The sequence below is a fragment of the Olea europaea genome, chromosome 16 (assembly GCF_002742605.1).
Source record: "Olea europaea var. sylvestris chromosome 16, O_europaea_v1, whole genome shotgun sequence".
Taxonomy (NCBI): Eukaryota; Viridiplantae; Streptophyta; class Magnoliopsida; order Lamiales; family Oleaceae; genus Olea; species Olea europaea.
The window spans coordinates 15,968,091-15,992,239 of NC_036252.1; the positions used below are offsets into that span (position 1 = coordinate 15,968,091).

At 34.2% G+C, this 24,149-nt stretch overlaps 3 protein-coding genes across 4 annotated transcripts in view; 1 reads left to right on the forward strand and 2 right to left on the reverse strand.

Moving 5' to 3' along the window:
- LOC111412269 (transcription factor E2FB-like) overlaps positions 1-3,389 on the forward strand; it is a 6,501-nt gene extending 3,112 nt beyond the window's left edge. The window contains exons 3-14 of the mRNA XM_023043124.1: positions 60-119; positions 274-359; positions 430-518; positions 640-694; positions 1,203-1,255; positions 1,331-1,381; positions 1,473-1,521; positions 1,600-1,665; positions 1,780-1,856; positions 2,016-2,238; positions 2,669-2,735; positions 2,843-3,389. Coding sequence (XP_022898892.1) covers positions 60-119; positions 274-359; positions 430-518; positions 640-694; positions 1,203-1,255; positions 1,331-1,381; positions 1,473-1,521; positions 1,600-1,665; positions 1,780-1,856; positions 2,016-2,238; positions 2,669-2,735; positions 2,843-2,976 — 1,010 coding nt within the window. The 3' untranslated portion in view covers positions 2,977-3,389. The remainder of the gene's footprint in view (positions 1-59; positions 120-273; positions 360-429; positions 519-639; positions 695-1,202; positions 1,256-1,330; positions 1,382-1,472; positions 1,522-1,599; positions 1,666-1,779; positions 1,857-2,015; positions 2,239-2,668; positions 2,736-2,842) is intronic.
- Positions 3,390-3,898: 509 nt separating this feature from the next.
- Positions 3,899-7,790, reverse strand: LOC111412270 (secoisolariciresinol dehydrogenase-like). Of its 2 annotated transcripts, none has more exons than XM_023043125.1 (5): positions 7,401-7,790; positions 6,853-7,044; positions 6,628-6,771; positions 4,929-5,001; positions 3,899-4,848 (listed from the first exon to the last, which is right to left on the reverse strand). In XM_023043125.1, the coding sequence occupies exons 4-5, from the start codon at positions 4,949-4,951 to the stop codon at positions 4,080-4,082; spliced, it is 792 nt and encodes a 263-aa protein (XP_022898893.1). In that variant the 5' UTR covers positions 4,952-5,001; positions 6,628-6,771; positions 6,853-7,044; positions 7,401-7,790; the 3' UTR covers positions 3,899-4,079. The 2 variants fall into 2 exon arrangements, with proteins under 2 accessions (XP_022898893.1, XP_022898894.1); XM_023043126.1 differs by having other exon boundaries at positions 6,853-7,054.
- Positions 7,791-22,520: 14,730 nt separating this feature from the next.
- Positions 22,521-23,941, reverse strand: LOC111412271 (secoisolariciresinol dehydrogenase-like). Its single transcript, XM_023043127.1, has 2 exons — positions 23,642-23,941; positions 22,521-23,502 (listed from the first exon to the last, which is right to left on the reverse strand). The coding sequence occupies exons 1-2, from the start codon at positions 23,662-23,664 to the stop codon at positions 22,734-22,736; spliced, it is 792 nt and encodes a 263-aa protein (XP_022898895.1). The 5' UTR covers positions 23,665-23,941; the 3' UTR covers positions 22,521-22,733.
- Between the last annotated feature and the right edge of the window lie 208 nt (positions 23,942-24,149).

The following is a 24,149-nucleotide window of genomic DNA, read 5'->3' on the forward strand; positions in this document are numbered from 1 at the left end:
AAATGTTGTTTTGTAAGTTGTTTTTGGTATTATAGATTTGATAAATGTTTACCATGCAGGTTCCTCTCCAGGGAATATTCTCATTCCACTGGGCCCATGTCGTTATGATAACTCCCTCGGTAATTATTTATGCTTGTTCTGTTTTATAAATTCTTTCTCTCCATCCTACTGCAAGACTTTGAATCTTGTAATAAACTAGTAAATTTCGACTTCTTTGATTGCTTCCATTTTATTTTGAGAACTACTTATTATACTGTAATTTTACTTGCTCAGGTCTCTTGACAAAGAAGTTCATTAACCTGATCAAACATGCAGAAGATGGTATTCTTGATTTAAATAAAGCTGCCGATACATTAGAGGTAAATTATATCTTTCAAGTAATGCTTCACTTTCAAATAAGTCCAAGTGGCTAAGTTTTTGTTTCAGCAGGTGCAGAAGAGGCGTATATATGATATAACAAATGTTCTCGAAGGCATTGGTCTTATAGAAAAGAAACTCAAGAACAGAATCCAGTGGAAGTATGGACCTGCTTTTTTAGTAAATAAATTTTATAGAAGTTTCTCTTCCATTTAGTTTTTACTTTCTTTTAAGAATTGATCAGAAAATGAGAAGTTTCTAATGGGTACAATTATGAAATAGGGGTGCAGATGTCTCACGACCAGGGGAAGTTGACGTGAGTCTTAATAGCCTACAGGTATGAACTTAAAAATAAATAAATTGGTCCTTGACATTTGCACACTGGATGACTTGGGTATAGTTTGTCCAAATTTATTGTAATAGGACTCAGTTTGTTGTTGATGTTGGCTATTTCTTTCTTCATTCTACTTAGCTGCATATAACGCTCACAGTTTGTTGTTTTATTCTACCTGCTTGTTATAAACATACAACTTAAATTGTCCTATCCTTGCTGTATGAGTTCAAATGGCCTAAGTGGAGCTCTTCTGCATTAGGAGATTGACAGCTGGGATCAGTTATGTTAAAATTCTCATAGCTAACCGCAAGAAACATCTATTAGTTGAATTATTCGTTCATTTATTTTGTTCTACATACCTCATGCTGCATCCATTTTCATTTGACAGTGGATGCATCTTTAATATAGCGCGCAACTGAGCTATAAATTTTGAAAGCCAATGGGAACTGAGCATCAATTATATTCTGGTCGTGGGTTAGATTAGTCCTCATCAAATTTTTGCTCCTCGCAGGCAGAAGTAGAAAACTTGAACATGGAGGAGCACAAATTCGATGAACGAATAAGGTCATAATTTGACACTTTTATCATTTCATGAAAAGACGTGATCACGACCTTTCCATTTATGTTTCTTGTTTTCAGTGAAATGCAGGCAAAGTTGAGGAGCCTAAGTGAAGATGAAAACAATCAAATGTAACCTCTGCTTTTTTATTCAACTAAATAATTATAACTTCAGGTGGCTAACTGATATTTTGATTGATAGTTTTTTTTTCCTCTTTGCCAGGTGGCTCTTTGTCACTGAAGAAGATATCAAGAACTTACCTTGCTTTCAGGTATGGATATGGTATCAGTTCAACCTGCAGCTTTCACTGGTTAATTAGTACTAAACATGGAGATGTTGCTTTCATCAGAATGAAACTCTTATAGCAATTAAAGCTCCACATGGCACTACTTTGGAAGTTCCATACCCTGATGAGGTAATTTTCCTCATTTCTCTTGATTACTACCAATAACTTGGACTCTTGGAGTTATAATATTGTTGAAAAATATGTGCGCTTAATATGCATTCATGCAAATTATCTCCTCTACAGGCCATTGATTATCCACAGATGAGATATAGAATAGTTCTTCGGAGCACCATGGGCCCCATAGATGTTTACCTTGTCAGGTAATTTACATATGCATTTTTCACCTCTTCTTCTTTATATATTTATTTGGGAAAATTGCCTCTTCTATCACTTAGCACCTCTTAATCATGGCTAACCTCCATCAAGAAAATCCCCTTTTTTTTTAATGAGGTTGTTTTTCTCACTGTTAATTGATTTAGCCAATTTGAGGAAAAGTTTGAGGAGATAAATGCGTCTGAAGTGGAAGCAAGCATTCCTTCAACATCAGGTGCCGATGAGAACGCTACTGCACTACCAGCAACTGAGGAGAGCAGAGGAAATGAAGTTGATTTGCAAGGAATAGAAGCTCAAAGATTATGCTCAGATATGAACACATCACAGGATTTTGTGAGTGGAATCATGAAGATTGTGCCTGATGTTGATGTAAGTCATCGTTGTGATAACAAAGAAATCTTTTTTGGTAAATATTCAGGGATTCAAAGATTTGAAAATTAAAATTTATGATAACATTGAAATTGCTTCAAAGCAAGCACAACATATTACAAGAGTTTCAAATTTTGCATTAATAACAAATTATCATCCTAGAGCCTTTACAATGGCGAGGCAAGTATGGAGAAAATTTCTAGTACTTTCTGAATATAGAACTCAGTACTTCCTGCCACTATTTAATTGTGGGTCCCAGTTACTTAATACGCATATACTAAGTACTCCATATCTTGAGAAAATTAGAAATTTTTGCATGTAAGCATTAATATCTTAGCTTTTCGGTTGAGTGGTTAGAAAAGTACCACACATATTGTTCACATAGAGTAGTTTTCCAATTACTAAATATACCTTTCTTTGGCAATTGCAGAACGATACAGACTATTGGCTATTGTCAGATGTTGATGTGAGCATCACAGATATGTGGAGGATAGAATGTATCCTAACTTAAATCAATTTTAGCTTTCTTTGTTCTCTCTTTTTTTCCCCTTTAAAATATACCATTCTTAACCATGTAACCAAATTCCATGACTCCATACTATAGCTGAGGTTGACTGGAATAGCTTGGATACCATTCATGAAGGCTATGGTATGGCTAATGTCAGTGTGCCAAGACCCCAAACTCCAGTGCCTAGTACAACTGCAATGCCTTTTGTAGCCAGCACCTCAGGGAGTTAAATGAGACAGGGTAATGATCCTGAATAAAGACACTGGGCTCATTGCTCTTTGTAAGATATTGAAAACTGAGATCCCAAAATAGTGCCTCAACAGGATCATTTTCTTGGGTTACCTTCCAAATGTTCTTTTGTGAGCAAGAAGTGCCGGAGAATAGAGGGACAGGGTCTTTTTTACGGTGTTTGTTTAAATAATTTCTGTAATAGAAATAAACGAATAGCTGCTGACAGAATTTAGGCTCTGTATATTTTTAAATTTGTTGCACTGTAGTAAACATCATGACAAATAGATAGCTGTCTATCGTAAAATATTAGTCTAGATTACACGTAATATGTTATGGTGGATTGAAATTCAGCAAATTTTAGAAGTTTCACATCATGCTAATTCTGTGATATACAATATTTTATTTCTCCATTGACCAGTCCATCTGTTGATTTGAATAAATTTTCATAAATTCCAACAAAATATGACGAAATATCAAAAGATTTATGTTGTATGCATTTCTAAACTTGAAATCCATCAAAATATTTTAAAATTCTTCTACTAATGAAATTTTTATTAATCTACTAGTTATTGAGGATATTTAAATTGTGAAGGATTTCATTGAATTTCATCAAAAACTCAATTGAGAACATCTAAATTTTAATGAATTAAAATTTTTCAAAATCTCTTTTGAAGATTTCTAAATTTAGAAAGATTTTTAATATCTATCACATTATTAATTGAGGCCACTCTCTTAAATAACAATTGTGTACAACTTCTATATCTATACATCTCATTTAATAGTTCTCCGCTCGTACAATTAAATTATCACTTGTTACAATTACATGATGTATGTTGAATTGTCTAGAAAATAATGATAGTTATTGTATAGAAATATGGAAGCTTACTTTTTCAAAACAATGCAGAAAAATAAAAAGCTAGAAGCCACAAAAAGGTTGATACAACATATTCGAAAGAACTACAATTTACTAAGGACATTATCTAAAAAAATCAATATTTATTGAAGTTAAGAGAAACAGGAGAATTTCTTGCAATCCTCCACGAACCCTTTATTGAACATGAGAATTGAATGGGAAAAACATATCTAGGAAATATTTCGGATCTTAATCAAACATGGAAAATTTTGAATTTGCAATTGTGATGCCTCCATCAACAAAAAGGTTGTGTCCATGAACGCACTTGGACTCATCGCTCGCCAAGAACAAAACAGCTTCAGCCACATCCTCGGGCTGAAGATAAACACCTTTGAGGATGGAATATACACCCCGGCATCCCTCATCATCCATTTTGTAGAATTCCTTTGATTGACGAGTAGGAACTACGTGTGGTGACACGCAGTTTACGCGAATCCCATACTTTCCAAGCTCCACAGCCATATTCTTTGTGAGTCCCACCACCCCATGTTTTGAAGAAACGTAATTGTGCGAAGAACCACCGCCTATTTTCGAACAAGTACTCGCCGTCGTGATAATGTTCCCACGACGATTCGGGATCATTACCCGGGCAGCATGTTTAGCGCCCAAGAACGCACCTACGAGGTTTACGTTGATAATCTTTTCGAATTCTGATTTTGAGATTTCAAGAATGCTCGGATTTGGGATCCCCCCAATTCCAGCATTATTGTGCAGAATATCTAATTTCCCAAATTTGGAAACAGCTGTGTCAACTGCAGTTTCTACATCGGATTCTTTAGTTACATCACAATGAACATAAGAGGCTGATGATGGTCCCAATTCCTTGCATACCTTCTCTCCCAATTCATCGTTAACGTCTGCAACCAGAACTTTAGCACCATGTTTGGCGAACAATCTGGCAGTTGACTCGCCGATTCCAGTAGCAGCACCGGTGATTAGAGCAACCTTGCCTTGCAGCCTAGATTCATACATTTTGTTAGTGCAATATTCATAAACAATAGTTATACAATTTTTTTTTTCCTTGAATCAGAGTTATACCTTCTAGCCAATGTTGAAGCCATCGATAAACTTCCCGCAGAGTTTCTTTGTGTGAATGTGAATTGGTCCCTCTCTGTACTTTCAAACGTCTTTTATAATGCTAATCTTGAAGAGAATCTTTACGTCTACACGCAAGTCGGCATTAATTTCTAACCAAAAACTGATTTCTAAGAGAACGATTCTCTCTTCCCAACGCAATTAGGAATTTATATCTAACTAAACAGATTTTGAAGATAATAATTCTCTGTTCCCAACGCAAATAGGAAATAATTTCTAACTAAATTCCTGATTTTTAGGACAATTGTTATCTCTTTCCACGTCATTTCCAGCTCAATTAGGCATTTATTTCTATATATTTAGGAGAGTTGTTATCTTTCCTTGTCATATCCAACGCAATTAGGCATTAATTTCTAACTGAACTGAGTTTTAAGATAGTAATTATTTTCTCTTTCCTTGTCATCTCCAACGCGATTAGGCGTTTATTTCTGGCTAATCTTATTTTCCAGATAATTATTATCTCTTTCCACGTCATTTCCAACGCAAGCAGGCATTTATTTCTAACTTGTCTTATTTTACAGATAATCGTTCCTATCTCTTTCCACGTCATTTCCAACGCAAGCAGGCATTTATTTCTAACTATAATCTGATTTTACAGATAAATATTACCTCTTTCCACGTCATTTCCACGTAACTGTGACCACAATAATTGAATTATTGTAATACTTCCAAATAATTTTTACTCATTTTAAAAGAAAGGGGGTATTTATTATTATTTTTTTCACCGTGTAGAAGATAGAATCAATTCACTTCATAGCCGTGTCAAGTCACATTAAAGACCATAAGGTAACATCCACTTACTTTATTTTTTTTTAGCTTAAATGCCGACTAAACTCAACAAAAAGTAAATTCGTACAAGTTAAATTTGTAGCTTAAATTAAATAACGCAGACTGAACTCAAGAAAAAGTAAATTCATACAAGTTAAGTCCAAATTATTATAATTCGAAGAAACATATTTAACAAATATTACTTTAATCCTTGTTTGACAATTATTATTTTCAAACTTTTTTTTTCTATATATTCATTTTTAACCACACATTCATACAATAAAATATTCTATACTTAAATTCAAAACTTTTTTAACTTTTTAATCACGCATTCTCCTAAAAATCACTATTCAAAACTCTATTTTCCTAAAATAAAGGTTGTCAAACAGTAATTTAAGATAATGATCATCATATTACAAAAGATTAGTCTTATCTTCAATATGTGATTAATCCTATCTTAATTGAACTCTGTTGTTTGTTTTAAATCAAGATAAGAATAAGATTGAAGTTGGTAACAGGAAAAAAATAAATAAATAAAATTTACTTCCGGAATCTCTTTTTGATACCCTATCTGTATTTAGACCATTATATAACTCTTTATGTACAAGGTGCATTATTCGAAAGTCTAACCCTATTGTGTCGTGCGGAGTTAAAAGATCCAAGAGTCGTGAACTACTTTTCCTAGACAAGAAGCGTTGACAAGATATGGAAAATAAGCATAGGCTATTCGAATATTCGTATGACTGTCCATATGGTAACTCATGATTCATGGCAACTTGTCAAGAAAATGAACACAAGATTGATCTATAAAAGCTGTTTTGGCAACAAAATTGTGACATTACACGACCAAATAATTCAAAATTTTTTACATTACCAATTCTCTTTCAACTTTCTTTCCAATCCAACCAGCAACAATATGCGTAAGAGCTACAGCAGGAGGAGAAGCAGCCTTGTGGTCAGCAAAGGTCTATGCAAAAGTTCAACCCTTTTCTCCAGTTTCATTGGTCGAAATTCCAATCTGTAATGCACAAAATCCATCCCCATTTCAGTTCCACTACTGTATTCTTTCACTATGATTATGCTAGAAGAACAAAAGTACCTTTTCAAGCAAAGTTTGTACATCCACACCAGCTGAAATTAGAGCATAACATAGCCCAAAAGATATCAAGGATAGAGTAATGGAAGTGACTAAATATGCTCCTCCATATTGTGCTAGAAGCTCCATAGCTTGGCCTCTCTTTGACTTACTTTCTTGCTTTTCTTCATTACCTTGCCCGTTTGTGTAGAATATCTGCATATTGCTTAGAAAAGGAATCATGTTAGGTGCATAAAGATAGTACATCATCTCGTCTAAAAACTTAAATCCTAAAATAGAATATACATGCACAATTTTCATAAAATGGGTAGCGAGTAGACTTGGCCTCGAGAACTAGCCGTTTTTATACTAGTATGTTGAATTATCATCTAAAAGTTATTAGAGAAAAGAAACTTATTTATGTCTACAACAGTGTTGATACTATCATACAAATCTAAAATATAATGAATAAATAAATCTTTTTGAATTGGAAGAATTCTGATTGTTGAAACCTATAAAAGTAGTATAATCAAGAGAATACTGTAAAGAAAAGGGGTGGTTCAAAATATTACCTTCCAAAGACCAGCTTCAAGTCCATAATTCTATGTAATTTCCTCTGCAGCAGAATTATTCTTGATCTGCTCTGTTTTTTCCTTCACAGCTCTGACCCTGAACCTGTTGAAAATGGACTTAGAACTGTATATCGAGAAGTCAAACCTGCACAATTTTCCATTATCGAGCAAAATTGAAGAAAAAACAGGCTTATTGTTCAAGTGTTGAGAAGGGGGTTGCAAAGTGTGGCCACTGCATAATGGCCACATAGACGAGAGAACTGACAAATATCTCTATCTCTGACCCCTTTATATACAGCACAATTTACATTTATCTTAAAACCCTAAACGTTTTAATTACGGAATTCGGCGCAAATGGTCCTTAACATTTATTTCTTGGCTTGAACATCCATAAATTATGTGTCTTGGGGCACAATTGATCATTTTTCAATAAGAAAAGATCAATATGTCCTGAATTTTAATTAGAATAAATTGTAGCTAGGTCCCTAGCCATTGGAAAATTTAAAAAGCCCCAAATCTTTTATGTAATAATATTGATTTTTAACATACTAGTTGTATCATTATAGTCGTCCCAATAAATAATTCCAAAATGAAAGAAAAAGTTAAATTATATGATATGAAAAACTTGAATAAAAATTAAGATAAACGAATAACAAAATGACTTTGATAATTTTAGAACATTTAACCAATATCGTTGATAGTTGTATATGAATCGACACTGGTCAAATAACATTCAACTCATAAATCAAATATAATTTTGTCCAAAGCTTGGTGTTTGACAAGTGTAAACCGAACATTTATCTTGGCTCTTTGCGAGGCTTTTGTTAGTATTTTTGAATTCGATTCTATTGATTTTTGTTTCTTTAGGATAAACCTCTAACGTTTACGATATTGTTAGTGAAATTGATGAAAGAGATCAGAAAAGCAAGTTTACATGGCATTGAAATGAAAAGGAAAAAGAAAGAAATAAAGTGGACCCGAACGTAATGTGAACCCGCGTAGTTAATTGCTACAAAACCCACGATCAAGATTGAAATCGTCCCCAAGAAAGCCAAAGCAAGGTTTTGGATTAAACCGAATGAACTTGGAACCAAGCAACTCGAATTGCTGACGATGTGCGGATCTCTTGATTACGCAAATTGATTAAATATAACCCGGTTTTGTAGATCTGACCCAATAATGTTGAATCAAACAACCGTCACAATCATTTAGATATGCCGACCTTTTGATTACAAAGAATTATAGAATCAAAATCCAAGTTTGAACGCCATAAGACTATTAATCTTGATGAGTTCGATTTTCGTTCCACCCAGAACAAGAATTGAGGCAAAGCTTCCAGAAAGAAAATTCTCTATTTTAATTCATCATGTCAAAAGTTCTGAATACAATGGAAAATATAATCCCTATCTATACTAAAACCCTAGAATCTAATTAAAATTGAAAAACGTCCAATATAACTTAAATATGGCAAAAGATTAGACTTCTAATCAAAATAGGAAACTTGCGAAATTTCTGAAAATTCTGTCCCCGAAGCTACCTTATGCGGATCACATCATTCACTCTCTCTTCGAAAAGATTCAACCTCCAATCTGAACATTGATCATCCAAATTGTAGCCTTTATTCACCGATCATGGCAAGAACATGAAATGGCCCATCACCTCTCAGATGTAATTTGGACCTCCTTTGAACTCAAACTCGCCGCCTTCGGTTGTAAACCCAATAACCTTCACCTGGATCAAAATGTGCTCGCTTGATCTTGCAAGTTTGGAATGCTCCAATAGCAACTCCATTTGATGAATATCCATGCATTATCCTTGCTTTACTTGGTCTACGCACTTGAAACAATGTCACTATCGATGTTCCAATGCTGCCCCGCAGTTCATCTTCTTCATTCAACTCTTTACATAGAACTTTGACCAATGCCTTTGAAACTCCTTTGTCTCCTCCGGAACCACAAAATCAATTTTCGATAAATAAGATATCTCCAAGTCAAAAAGTTGTTGCTGTATTTTATCCACCAATTGATGCTCGATGCTCGGCTTGTAAGGGATTCCAATTGAATTAATTTCTGGAATTAAATCTTCGGTAGCCTGTAAAACAGAATTATCCAAAATAGGTAAGGAATTGTTAGTTATCACCAACACCTCCTCAACTCCACTCTCCCTTCCATTTAAGCACACTTCCAACCCTTCTTTCATCTCTAAAGACTCTTCTTCATTTTCACCCCGTAACTCCAATTCCATCTTTTCATTTTCACTCTCGACATTCTTTTCACTTTCCCATGGCTCTACACCCTTTTTCTCACAATGAACCACCTCACAATTTTCTCTTTTACACCTTTGCTCCACCATGCGATTAATTTGAGAATTTATTAAGTCACGAATCTCCGCCAATTCTCGCTTATAATCCAACCCAACACTCTTGCTTGATATCCTTACGGCACACCTCGCAGCAGGCGTTTTCTTTTCCCTTGGATACTCATCCCCGTAACATCTAGTAGGCTTCTTACTAAATTTTATTTTTCGTCGATCCCTCTTATAATGATTTGGCGCATATCGTCTCCTCATAATATGCCTAACTCATCCTAAGTTTCAATACGCCTCTCACCATACCTTCGCCTAGATATTGTAAACTCATCCTACCAAGTTATTTCATATTCTACGAATGAGCTCACAACCAATTTCAACTCCTTCTCCCTAGAATAATCATAGCACCCAAACAATAATTCAATCTTTTCTTCCCATGCCACGTACCCCTCGGGATCATTCTTACCCTTAAATTTTGGAATTGTCGTTTTTATACTCCTATCTACACCATATCCAAAATAATTTCTATCATGTTCTACAAGCCTATCGCCTCTATTTTTCATTCCCCGTAAATCAGCCCCAAACATCGCATCATCATCTATGTCACAACCATATCCATATGTCTTACAACTTTTCATCCCAGGCTCCAATTTATCCCGTCCCCGCACATTAGACACCTCAACACATTGATCCCTACGAAATTCATTCAATTTCGAATCCATCCTATATATTGTATCTTCCATATCTCCAAGTAATTTCTCAAATCTCTGCACCATCCTTTCAGACATTAACTTGGTTTTCAATTGGGTTGTGTGAAAATTGTGGTTCCAAAACTCAAAAAAGATTTGAACTGGAAAACTTTGATTTTGGAATTTTTTTAATTCAAGAAAGTGGTTATTGAATTGGAATTTGACCTGAAAAAATAAAATTTTGATTCAAGAAATAGTCGGCAAATTTTTTTGACACTTTTTTTCGATACTATACGGAATGAACAGTACATACAGTAAAAAAAAAATTTGGAACTTTTTTTTAAACTCTTTGGATAGAAAATTTAACTACGACACTGACACAACAGACAGAAGTTGAAATCAACTCAAATTGAATCCAAAAACAATTTTTGAAATTTTATTGGAATTTTTCTGGATCAAAGACTCAAAACTAATGACAGACACCAAGAACACAAAGGCAAAAGCGGAAAACAATCAAAGACTCAAAAACCAAAAAAAGAAAAAGAAAAAAGAAAATATATAACCTTGGATTGGTGCCTAAGCTTTGATACCAATTGATGTGAACCCGCGTAGTCAATCGCTATCAAACCCACAATCAAGATTGAAATCATCCACAAAAAGCCAAAGCAAGATTTTGGATTAAACCCAACGAACTTGGAACCAAGCAACCCGAATCATCAACGATGTGCGGACCTCTTGATTACGCAAATTAACTGAATATCACCCGATTTTGTAGATCTGACCCAACAATGCTGAATCAAACAACCGTCACAATCATATAGATGTGCCGACCTTTTGATTACAAAGAATTATAGAATCAAAATACAAGTTTGAACGCCACAAGACTATTAATCTTGATAAGTTCGATTTCGATCCACTTAGAACAAGAATTGAAGCAAAGCTTCCAGAGAGAAAATTCTCTATTTTAATTCATCATGTCAAAAGTTATAAGTACAATGGAAAATATAATCCCTATTTATACTAAAACCCCATAATCTAATTAAAATTGGAAAACGCCCAAAATAACTTAAATATGGCAAAAGATTAGCCTTCTAATCAAAATAGGAAACTTGTGAAATTTCTGAAAATTTTGTCCCAAAACTGCCTTATGCGGATCACATTAGAATGCATGAAAATACTTGGAGAAATTAGAATACCAAGCTTGGTTAGGAGTCCAACTCGTTCAACAGATCTCAATTCGAAATTATGTACCACGAGTTATGTTCGTTTTGGTTTGGGCTGCCACACAAGGCAAAATCAGGCACTTGAGAGAAATTCTATTTTTAGCCCCGAAAATTCTATCTATTGTACAGTCTTAGGGTCTTTTAGATCATTAGATACACAGTTTTTGCACCTTAATTTTCGGTCTGTATATACTAGAACCCCATCTACTTCATAAGGGAGCTTGGAGGAGATGCAAATTTAGACCTATGGTTTGGTGAATTGAAGAAGAATTGGGATTTCGAAGTTCCCACTTAAAGATTCCACAGCCTTTCTCGTTTTTATATACTGGTCGTGTCAAGCTAAACTCTTATTTGCTTGATCACTTCGAATATATAGCTAAATTTTCATTAGCTAGGATGGTAATGTAAACCACTCTTTTGAAACCTTAATTTAATTTTCCGTTTAGAACTTCAAATATGAGTATTGATTGATTACTTGTTATTGATTTTATTGCTTTCAATTTTTTTAGCCATCTATTGAATGATTTACAGACTGTATTGACATTGAGGGGTGATGTTCATGTTTAGCTCAAATAATTAACATGTACACAATACTAAAAAAATAACAAGTAACATAATCTTGAGAAATATAACAACTTCACAAATAGAAATAGATTTTAACTTTATTTGAGAAAAATTGTTAAATAATTTAGGATATCATCGTCAACATAAAAAAGAAGTGTCAATTATGTGATTGTTTGAATTAAAGTAGATAAATATAGGAGAAATCAAAGTTACATTTGAAACTTCTCCAAACTTCTCAAAGTATTTTTTACTTTTAAGTAATTTTTAGTTAAATTTAAAATTCATTTAAAATTTGGTATAGACTATATTCACTTAGATTCATAACTAAACATTAGTTCTCATGGAATCAACACTCCATTTGCTCTTGATTACTTATCCACAATATTGAGCACTTATGATTTCTAGACAACAAATGAGACAGTCATTACTAAACTGAAAGACATGTTGAAAATCGAGAATTTTAAATTACTAAGAATTTTTCAATGAAAATACCACTAAATGACCACAACAAGATGTCCTTTTTAGTAAATGTGCATTATATATTATTATTTTTTTTACATAAAATCCAACCATTACTTGATAGGTGCACAACTTTTGAGGCAAATCTTGAAAGCCGCCAAGACAAGATTCATTTTGGGAGAGTAATACGATAGTTCGACTAATTAAGATAGCTCCAAGATAGAACTGTTTTTCATCTTTGGAGATGGTTCGAGTTGTTTTCGGAGACAGTTAAAATATTCTAGCGTACTAGTAATTGTCTCAAAAAATGAATATTTTCATGAAAGTCTCCAAGATTGGCTCAAACGATTGAAATCTTTATGTGATACCTAATAGCGTACAATCAACTTTTTTAGAAATTTGATTATTTGCCAGAGCTAAGTCTAGGATATATTAAGTGAGTTGGGTTAAAGTATGATATACTTTTAAGGCGTTTGGAGTTATTTGTACTAAATAACATACATACATAAGAGCAAAGTTCAAACATCTTACATTGAGTGGATCATCTATGGTACCTGACCAAGAACGCATGTAAATATCATGAGCATCATGTCAATATTTAGTTTTAATCATATTAAGAATCGATAATCACAATTCAATAAATTAATAGAAACGAATTCATACTTGCGGAAGCCATTATTGATATGAATAGTAGTTGTAATAGCAGTCAAGATCTTCCCCCTCTTTACTCCTCATAAAATATCAGCTATCAATAGAGCAAGCCAATAAAATATATGGAGAGGAGAAAGGACTTAGCCTTTATATATAGGAAATAATTTGAGCCGTCCCATTACGACTAGAATTATAATTAGGGTTTATTTTCGGCCCACATACTTTAAATTACCACATCAAATTAATTACAACCCGTAAAGTGTAAAAGGCCCAATTGATCATTTAATAAATTTGGCCCAAACACAATTATCATTATGAGTCATATATCTAATCCGTAAAATTTTGCAATCGAATGTGAAGCCTACATATGGAATTATTAATTATTCCAACATTCTCCCACTTGGGCAAATATTTGATTGTCATAACAAAGTTTTAACACCCGGGTTAGACTACATAGGTGGCCACAAAAGTATAACTTCAATGATGACACCTTACGTAACATGATCCGGTCCAACAAGAATATTAACACCGAACATGGAAGTCATTACACCAATTTAAGAGATGTAAGATCATTCCACAGCTACAAATGTCAACATATCGACATGGATCCCCATCCTTCAACCAATGTGGTAGTATGTGGTATGAACTAAGCACCAAATGTGATAAAAACCGTGCTAACTCATATCGGTCCTCATAATGCGTCGAATCAAAATGAAGTCACATGTCTCTAAAAGAGACTCATCTTATGTCTTTCACGTCATATTTCAAGATGTAAATAATATAAAAAGACATAAGTCAAATGCATGTTTAAAATAGTTCATGGATAGGGAAAAAATTATTTTATTATCAGAAGTGGCTGTACCCGAAAACATATGGGTTGCCTACATACCCCGCAAGGGATCAAGCCCAAAACGTAGTTCTTTACATAAATAACTCCCACTAACCAAAAATATCAAATGTTTCCGCAATACCCATATTAGTAACATGCGTCTTAAAGACTTTTGGAGCGAGTCCCTTAGTCAAGGGATCTGTAACCATCGCCTCTGTATTGATATGCTCTATTTTGGTCTGTCCTTCTTAGACTCTGTCTCTAACAACCAAATATTTGATGTCAATATATTTTGATCCACCAGAACTTTTATTATTCTTTGAAAAGAATATTGTTGCACTGTTATCACGATAGATGGTGATCGGTCTTGAAATGGAATCAACAACTTTCAAGCAAGAGATAAAATTTCTTAACCAAACGACTTGAACTGTAGCTCCATAACATGCCACAAATTCAGCTTGCATAGTAGAAGATGCCTCTAGAGTCTGTTTAGCACTTTTTCAAGAAATGGCACCACCAACTAATGTAAAAATGTAACCCGAGGTTGATTTCAAATCATCATGACATCCAGCAAAATCAGAATCTGAATATCCTACCACCTCAAGATGATTTGTACGCTGGAATGTAAGCATATAACCTTCAGTTTTCTTCAAATATCTCATAACTTTTTTAGCTGCTTTCCAATGCTCTTGTCCTGGAATAGACTATATTCGGTCTAGTGCAAACTTGAGCATACATCAAGCTTCCCACATCACTAGCATATGGGATTATCTTCATAGACTCCCTTTTCAGCTCATTCCTTGGACATTGAGTTTTGTTAAACTTATCTCCTTTTATGATAGGTACATCACCAGGTGCACAATTCTGCATATTAAACCTTTCTAGAACACGTCGTATATAAGTTTTTTGAGAAAGTCCCAATAAGCCATGATTTCTATCACGATGTATTTCAATGCCAAGTATATAGGAAGCTTCTCCAAGATTTTTCATCTCAAAATTAGCAGACAACATTTTATTTGTCTCATGAAGCAGCACTAAGTTACTGCTAGCAAGTAGAATGTCATCAACATACAATACAAGGAAAATAAAATTTCTCCCACTGGTTTTAAGATAAATGCATTGATCAATAGTATTTTCGAAAAAACCAAGAGATGTCACAACCTCATCAAACTTCAAATACCACTGTCGAGATGCTTGCTTGAGACCATATAAGGATTTGTTTAACTTACACACCAAGTTTTCTTTTCCTTTTACAACAAAACCTTCATGTTGTTTCATATAAATCATTTCACAAAGATCTCCATTCAAAAATGTTGTCTTAACATCTATTTGATGAAACTCCAAATTGAAGTGTGCTACAAGAGCCATGATAATTCGAAAAGAATCTTTTGACGAAACAGGGGAGAAGGTTTCAACATAATCAATGCCCTATCGTTGAGTGAAACCTTTTGCAACAAATCTCGCTTTCTTTCGTTCAACATTTCCTTTTGAATCTAATTTACTTTTGAAAATCCACTTGTTATCTACAGCCTTAGCATCCGAAGGAAGTTCAACAAGATCCCAAACTTTATTCCTTTCCATAGAATTCATTTCATCTTTCATGGCAGCTATCCATTTATCTGCCTCAGGACTTGTCAATGCTTGATTATAAGTTACAGGATCAACAATATGTCCAATATTAAAATCGCTCTCCAATAAATATGTAACATAATCACTGGGCAATGCAAATCTTCTTTCCCTTTGTGATCTCCTAACTTGTGGCTCAGGAACCGATTCAATCATTGTTTGAGGAATTGGAGATTCCTCCTGGTTCCTCGATTCTTCATTAACAACTTCAATTGGTTGGGAACCAACTCTTTCCTGTATGACAGGAACTGGAACAACAACTTAATTAGGTTCAACAAAAATTTCTCTCAACGTGGAATTCCCACTATCTCCAAAATCGTTCTCCAGAAACTTAGCAGTAATGACTCCACAATTCTAGTGCCACGATTTGGACAATAAAATTTATATTCCTTTGATCTATTCGGATACCTAATAAAGTAGTCAGGAGTTGATTTAGGGTCTAATTTCTTTTCAAATGAATTATAAATCCTAACCTCAGCTTTATTCCTTTCCATGGAATTCATTTCATCTTCCATGGCAGCTATCCATTTATCTGCCTCAGGACTTGTCAATGCTTGATTATAAGTTACAGGATTAAAAATATGCCCAATATTAAAATTGCTCTCCAATAAATATGTAACATAATCAATGGGCAATGCAAATCTTCTTTCCCTTTGTGATCTTCTAACTTGTGGCTCAGGAACCGATTCAATCGTTGTTTGAGGAATTGGGAATTCCTCCTGGTTCCTCGATTCTTCATTAACAACTTCAATTGGTTGGGAACCAACTCTTTCCTGTATAACAGGAACTGGAACAACAACTTGATTAGGTTCAACAAGAATTTCTCTCAACGTAGAATTCCCACTATCTCCAAAATCGTTCTCCAGAAACTTAGCAGTAATGACTCCACAATTCTAGTGCCACGATTTGGACAGTAAAATTTATATTCCTTTGATCTATCCGGATACCCAATAAAGTAACTAGGAGTTGATTTAGGGTCTAATTTCTTTTCAAATGGATTATAAATCCTAACCTCAGCTGGGCATCCCCAAACTTTAAAGTGAGCCATACTTGGCTTATGTCCTGTCCATAATTCAAAAGGTATTTTTGCAACAGCTTTACTTGGAACTCTGTTCAAAATATGCATAGTTGTTTTCAAGGCTTCACCCCGCAAATATTCAGGCAAATTTGTTCTGCTCATCATACTTCCAACCATATCTTTTAGAGTTTGATTACGTCTTTCAGAAACACCATTCTGCTCAGGTGTCCCTGACATGGTGTATTGGGACACTATTCCACACTCTTATAAAAATTTTGCAAAATCACCCATATTTTGACCAGACTCGTCATATTTCCCATAGTACTCGCCACCTCGGTCAGATCTTACAACTTTGATACTTTTCCCACATTGTTTCTCTATTTCCAGTTTGAAAACTTTGAATTTCTCAAGTGCATATGATTTATCGTTAATCAAGTAAATATATCCATATCGTAAGAAATCATCAATGAAAGTTATGAAATATTTATTCCCACATATAGTGGAAAGCAAAGGTCCACTGAAATCAGTATGAATTAAGTCTAAAATTCCGTTACTCCTAGTCGAACCCTTCCTCGTAGATTTAGTTAACTTTCCTCTTATACAATCTATACAGATGTCAAAATCAGAGAAGTCTAAGGAAGGAAGTATCTCATCTTTTACTAATCTTTCCATTCTATCCTTAGAAATATGACCCAATCGCTTATGCCACAACATAGAGGATGATTCACGAATTAGAGCCATTTTCTTTAATACATTTGTAACACATGAGACATCACCAAAAGAAGCCAAAGATAATTTATATAAATCATTACATAAAATGTCATTCCCAATCAAACGAGAATCATTAAATAACTTAACCATTCCATTACCAAAATTAAATGTAAAACCACAAGCATCAAGTTTTGGTATAGAAATTAAATTCCGTCTCATCTGCGGTACATAAACTGTATTTTCCAAAATAAGATAAAAACCAGACTCTAAAGTTAACTTCACTACTCCTATAAATTCAACCTTCACTTAAATCCATTTGCAACGCTCAAACTTACTTCATTCTCACTTGGCCTCCGTTTGCTTATGAACCCCTGCAAGGAATTCGCAATATGAATAATAGCTCCCGAGTCTAACCACCAAGAATTCAAAGGCACATCTACTAAAGAAGACTCAAAACAAACTAAGGCCAAGGGAATACCTGAAGAACTCTTCTTCTTTTCCAGCAAAGTCTTGAACTTAAAACAATCTTTCTACCAGTGACCCTTCTTTTTACAGAACTTACATTATCATTTTTCTTTATAACTCTTTTGGGACCACTAAAATTTTTATTCTGCTGACTTCGGTGGGACTTATTACCCTTACGAAACTTAGGTGTATGATTATGAGAAGGCCCCTTATTCTGCGATGGCTGAAAAGCTAATTGCATAATTTCAACAGTTTCACGGCGCATCCTATACTCTTCTTGAGCACACACTGCTATAAGGTCATTCAATTCCATTTATCCCGCTGAACATTGTAAGCAACCTTAAGTTGATTAAATTTGCTAGGAAGGCTATTCAAAAAATGATAGACCAGGAAAGGCTCCGCAATGAGAATGTCAAGAGCCTTTAGCTTAGATGATATATTTATCATTTTCATGACATGCTCCCTAACATCATTTATGCCATCATATTTCATGCTCATCAATTTATCCATCAGATCCCCAGTTTCGACTTTATCAGACTCAATAAATTTTTCTCCTATGGCATCCATAAAACTTTTGGTATTTTCATTATTAGGGATGACACCCAGAATGGAATCAAATATCGACCGCTTAATGATTTTCAAACAGAGTTTGTTAGCCCTTTCCCACTTTTCATGCTCGGCTACATATTCAATGATACTTTTATCTGTGGGTTTCTCAAGCTTGTTCTCCATTGCAAAATCCAAGCCCAAAAGACCAAGTACTATTTCTATGTCTCGTTTCCATCTTACATAGTTATTCCCAATCAATGTTTCAATAGCAGACAATTGATTCGAAAGAGATGAGGCATTATAAACTGTGGAAACATAAAATATCACACTCAATATCATCCAAACGTAATGCATGCAATTAAATGGATGATGAAATATCCAACTAATTAATATGGGTTATTAATTAGATAAGCCGTAATTTAAATCGAAACATATGAATTTTATTACGGTAAGAGCCTAGGTGCATCATCATAAAGTCACCTTTGGGTTGACAATACAATATGCTATAAGGTACTCTTAAAACACATCATGTAGTCAGTTAACAAAATTACACTGATTTTCGAAACACCAACACCTTTGGGCATAAGGAAATTTCTAAACCAAAATAAGCTCGTTAACCGTCTCATGCCATTTTCCAAAAATATTACATATAATAACACCTTTGTACAATATATTATATGCAACAAATCAAAAGTTGTTGGGCAAAAATATATGTATTTTTATTGTAGAGAAAATCGAATAAATAAAAATGAGTGTGCCACTTTGGTAGTTACCACCCATTTTTATTTCAAAATATTTCTCTTTTAGTGGGAAAATAAGAATCGTCTCAATGCCCATGAAAAATTTAATCACAGAAGTTATGCAACAAATCATGATCATTAATTGATGAAAGACAAGAAATTCATATGTGATTAATATATATTAATAGACGAAATTGGCAACAAAATTTCAAAATGAAATTTAATGCATAAATAATGGCAATACATAACATTTTAATGAAATAATACAAAAGTCGTCAATTAATTTTATTATTTATTCAACATATAATTTTAATCGGGTCAAGTTTAAATAAAATTTCAATTGGGTCAAAATTGAAATATTGGAGTAAGGACTTTTGATCCAATTTCAAAATTCAAATTTAATCACCTTTTGAAAATTGCACTCTGACGCCATGTCTGAAATTAAAGCCAGGTCCTATAGTTTCTTTAATTACAAGCAGGCCCTTCTTTTATTATTTATAAACTTAACCCCCAATATGTAATTGCAAACAGGGGCTAGGAACTTACAACAGGAGCCCTCGTCTACATCTCTCCCAAAACGATAGAAACTGACTTTTTATTATTATTATTATTTTTTTATTTAACATTCAACCACTCATATTAAACTTTTTTTTTTTTTATTCTAACCCAAACAAAACCAGATCCTACCGGAGGTTTTATTTAAATTTATATGAAGTATGCTTTTCAAAGTCAAAATTATAAGGAGAGAGAGAGGGAAACAATTTATTGTTCACCCATTGTATATATATAAAAGGAGGAGAGAGAGGGAAATCATTTATTGTTCCTGCCTTTATTGTTTCTGCTTGGGTTACTCCACCACGTTATCCACCACGTGAAGGAAATACGAATTAATTCAATGCCACATGTAATTTTAATGTATGCACATAGGACGTTTTTCAAAGTGAGATAAGAAAAAAAAATTCATGAAGGATTTCGATCTTAACATGCTGCTCTGATACCAATTGTCAATATTTAGTTTTAATCATGTTAAGAATCGATAATCACAATCCAATAAATTAATAGAAACGAATTCATACATGCGGAAGTCATTGTTGATATGAATAGTAGTTATGATAGCAGTCAAGATCTTCCCCTCCTTGCTCCTCACAAAATATCAACTATTAATGGAGCAAACCAATAAAACATATGTAGAGGAGAGGAGACCTAGCCTTTATATACAGAAAATAATTTGAGTCGTCCCATTAAAACTAGAATTCTAATTAGGGTTTATTTTCGATCCACATACTTTAAATTACCATATCAAATTAATTACAACCCGTAAGATGTAAAAGGTCCAATTGATCACTTAATAAATTTGGTCCAAATACAATTATCATTATGAACCATATATCTAACCTATAAAATTTTACAATCGAATATAAAGCCCACATATGAAATTATTAATTATTCCAACACATCATTCATTCCATAGCTTACAAAACCGTCTCCAATACCCTTTTCCCCACGTTCAAGTTCCTCCAATGACTTGAAGTTTCGAGGAACTGCCAACCAGTCAGTGCCGAAGCCAAAAATTCTTTATTGTCGGCTAAAAAATTAAGTCTATGGGATACTTAAATATATCTAAACTCACTATATCTCTAGAGTATATACAAGGCCGAAAACACTATAATATACTACTAGTAAAATTCGATTCAATAATCTAATTCAAGGCTAATCAATGGCAAAACAATAAAAAAATATCCTTCCAAATTAACTGTATGGTGATGAATGAAATTGCCTTTGCTGCAGCCAAATTAACTCCTTACACTACCAAATTTTTCAACAAATATAAACAACCAGTTTCATATCACGAAATATATGAGTTCCACAAAATATTTCAAGTAATTGAATAAAGCCCAGATCAGATATACCCAAACAAAATGCAGTAACACAATGCAGAAAGCAAATGATTACGATATTGGGGTAATGAAAATTTTCATGAAAGGTCAGTTAGTTAAAAACTAAAAAGAATGAGCTGAGAATCAAACAAATGAAGAAAATTGCATTTTATTCTAATATTTGTTTAGTCATTCAAGAAACAGTTTTACTCGGTGTACATCAATGGTTAATAGTTTTTTGATATGATGTGGCACAATGTTTTACCATTGATTTTAATAATACTTAAAACAATTAATGGCCTTGATTTTTATCTCACACAGTATCAACCATGATGTGCACAAAGAACATGAATGTGGAATGATTTTTCAAGAAAATTACAAACATAATAATATATAAGTGCTACCTGGCTAAGATGAGAGAGAAGAGTTTATGAGGCTGTTTTATGTCTCAAAGAGTGCAAATTACCAGTGATTTAAGAAAACAAATTGACCCGATCAGTTCAATTAGGAAAATCTTGAATCGGGTCTAAAATCGGTCCAATTAGACTTATAAGACCTCTAATTAAAAACTCGTCTCCAAATCCGTTAAACCAGCTGATTTTTGGAAAACCCATGTCTTGTTCCCGATTTAACTGGTTCAACTTATGTAAATGTATATTTTTGAAATCTCTGTAAATCGCCTATTCGACCTGAGTTCAATCTTTTGACACTTGACCCTTTTTCTTTTTCGAGTCAATGGTCGAATCGATTTTTAAAACATTGCAAATTACCTCCCAAACAATACTCAATACCTACATAAGAGAAACGAGAGGCTTCAAATTCTGCGTAAAGTGTAGGTAAAAATGATGATCCAAAAGTCTCGAGATTTTTCTTTCAATCTCAATTGTCTGTGTTTTCTTCTCCAATGCCAGCACCTCATTGTCCACATCTTCAAAGGGCTGCAAATATATCACCCAAGACTAAATCTTGAAGGGGCCCCAAAAATGAAGATTCCGGAAGGATGAAGAAATCTCACCTGCTTCAGTACCCTAAGGGATTAAGGACCTTGCCACTTGGCCAGGGCCCAGGAAGAATAATCCAAGGATTAAAAACCATGCCTACGGGGTCAAATATCTGTTGGTCAGCTGACCCCACATGACCGCATGTAGGCCGTCAGTTGAACCAACATTTTTTTTGTCCCTCTAATACCAGATGAGGTTATAAATGGTGGCCCTGGCCAAGAAGAACAATCCAAGGAAATAAAACCATGGCTATAGGGTCAAATTTCTGTTGGTCAGCTGACACCACATGTAGGCCAGCCAGTGGAACCAACATTTTTTTTTTTTCCTTTAATACCAGATGAATTATAAACTTGCGAATCCAAATTTCAAGATATTTGTAAAAAAACTAATTTGAACCAAGTAAATTTTATGAGAACAAGAAAGGAAAAATGAATCAATATCAGCATAAGAAATTACAGTGATCATAGATACAATGATGAACTTTATGACTAGAACGAGAAACTTCTGATCAGATGTATTTAATATGATTGAATATGAAAATTGCTCTATTATATTCCACCGTATCTGTCATTTGCTATATGTTAATCAAGAGAAACAAGAGAAACAGGTTGATTAAACATGATATTACTCAAACATGGAAAACTTGGAATTCGCAATTGTGACCCCCCCATCAACAAAAAGGTTGTGTCCATGAACACACTTCGACTCATCACTAGCCAAGAACAGAACAGCTTCAGCCACATCCTCTGGCTTAAGTAGAACACCTTTGAGGATAGAATATACATTGCCGAATCCCTCATCATCCATTTTGTAGAAATCCTTCGACTGTCGTGTAGGAACTACGTGTGGTGACACACAATTTACGCGAATACCATATTTTCCAAGCTCCACAGCCAAATTCTTCGTGAGTCCTACCACCCCATGTTTTGAACTTACATAATTGTGTGAAGAACCACCGCCTATTTTCGAACAAGTACTCGCTGTCGTGATTATGTTCCCACTGCGATTCGGGATCATTACCCGAGCAGCGTGTTTAGCACCCAAGAACGCACCTACAAGGTTTACATTAATAATCTTTTCGAACTCTGATTTTTCGATTTCAAGAATGCTTGGATTTGGTATCCCCCCAATACCAGCATTATTGTGCAGAATGTCTAATTTCCCAAATTTGGCAACAGCCGTGTCAACTGCAGTTTCTACATCGGATTCTTTAGTTACATCACAGTGGACAAAAGAGGCTGATGATTTTCCCAATTCCTTGCATACTTTCTCTCCCAATTCATCATTGACGTCTGCAACCAGAACTTTAGCACCATGTTTGGCGAACAGTCTGGCAGTCGCCTCGCCGATTCCAGTAGCAGCACCGGTGATTAATGCTACCTTCCCTTCCAGCCTAGGTTCATACATTTTGTTAGTACAATATTCATAGTCAACCCAACTATCAAAATAACATGCCTTGTACTTTGAGAAAGAAACCTCAAGAATTAATAGTTTATCAGAATGCAGTATCATGAAAAATTAAAGAGTAATACCTTCTAATCAAAGTTGAAGCCATTGATGAACTTCCCACAGAGCTTCTTTGCTGCGAATGTGAATTGGTGTTTCTCTGCACTTTTAAACGTCTTTTATAATGCTAATCGTAGAGATAATAAAGACGTTCACACGCAAGTTGGCATTTATTTTTAACTAATCTGATTTTCTAGAGGACTATTCTCTCTTTCGAAGTAATTTCCAACTCAATTAGGCATTTATTTCTTAATAAACTCCTGATTTTTAGGATAATTGTTATCTCTTTCCTTGTCATATCCAACGCAATTAGTCATTTTTTCCTAACTAATCTGATTTTTCAGACAGTCATTGTCAACGCAAGCAGGCATTTATTTCTGACTAGTCTTATTTTTCAGATAATTGTTATCTGTTCCCACGTCATTTCCAACGCAAGATCTGATTTTACAGATAATTATTATCTGTTTCCACGTCATTTCCACGTACTTGTGTCCACGATGATTGAATTATTGCAATACTTCAAATAATTTTCAC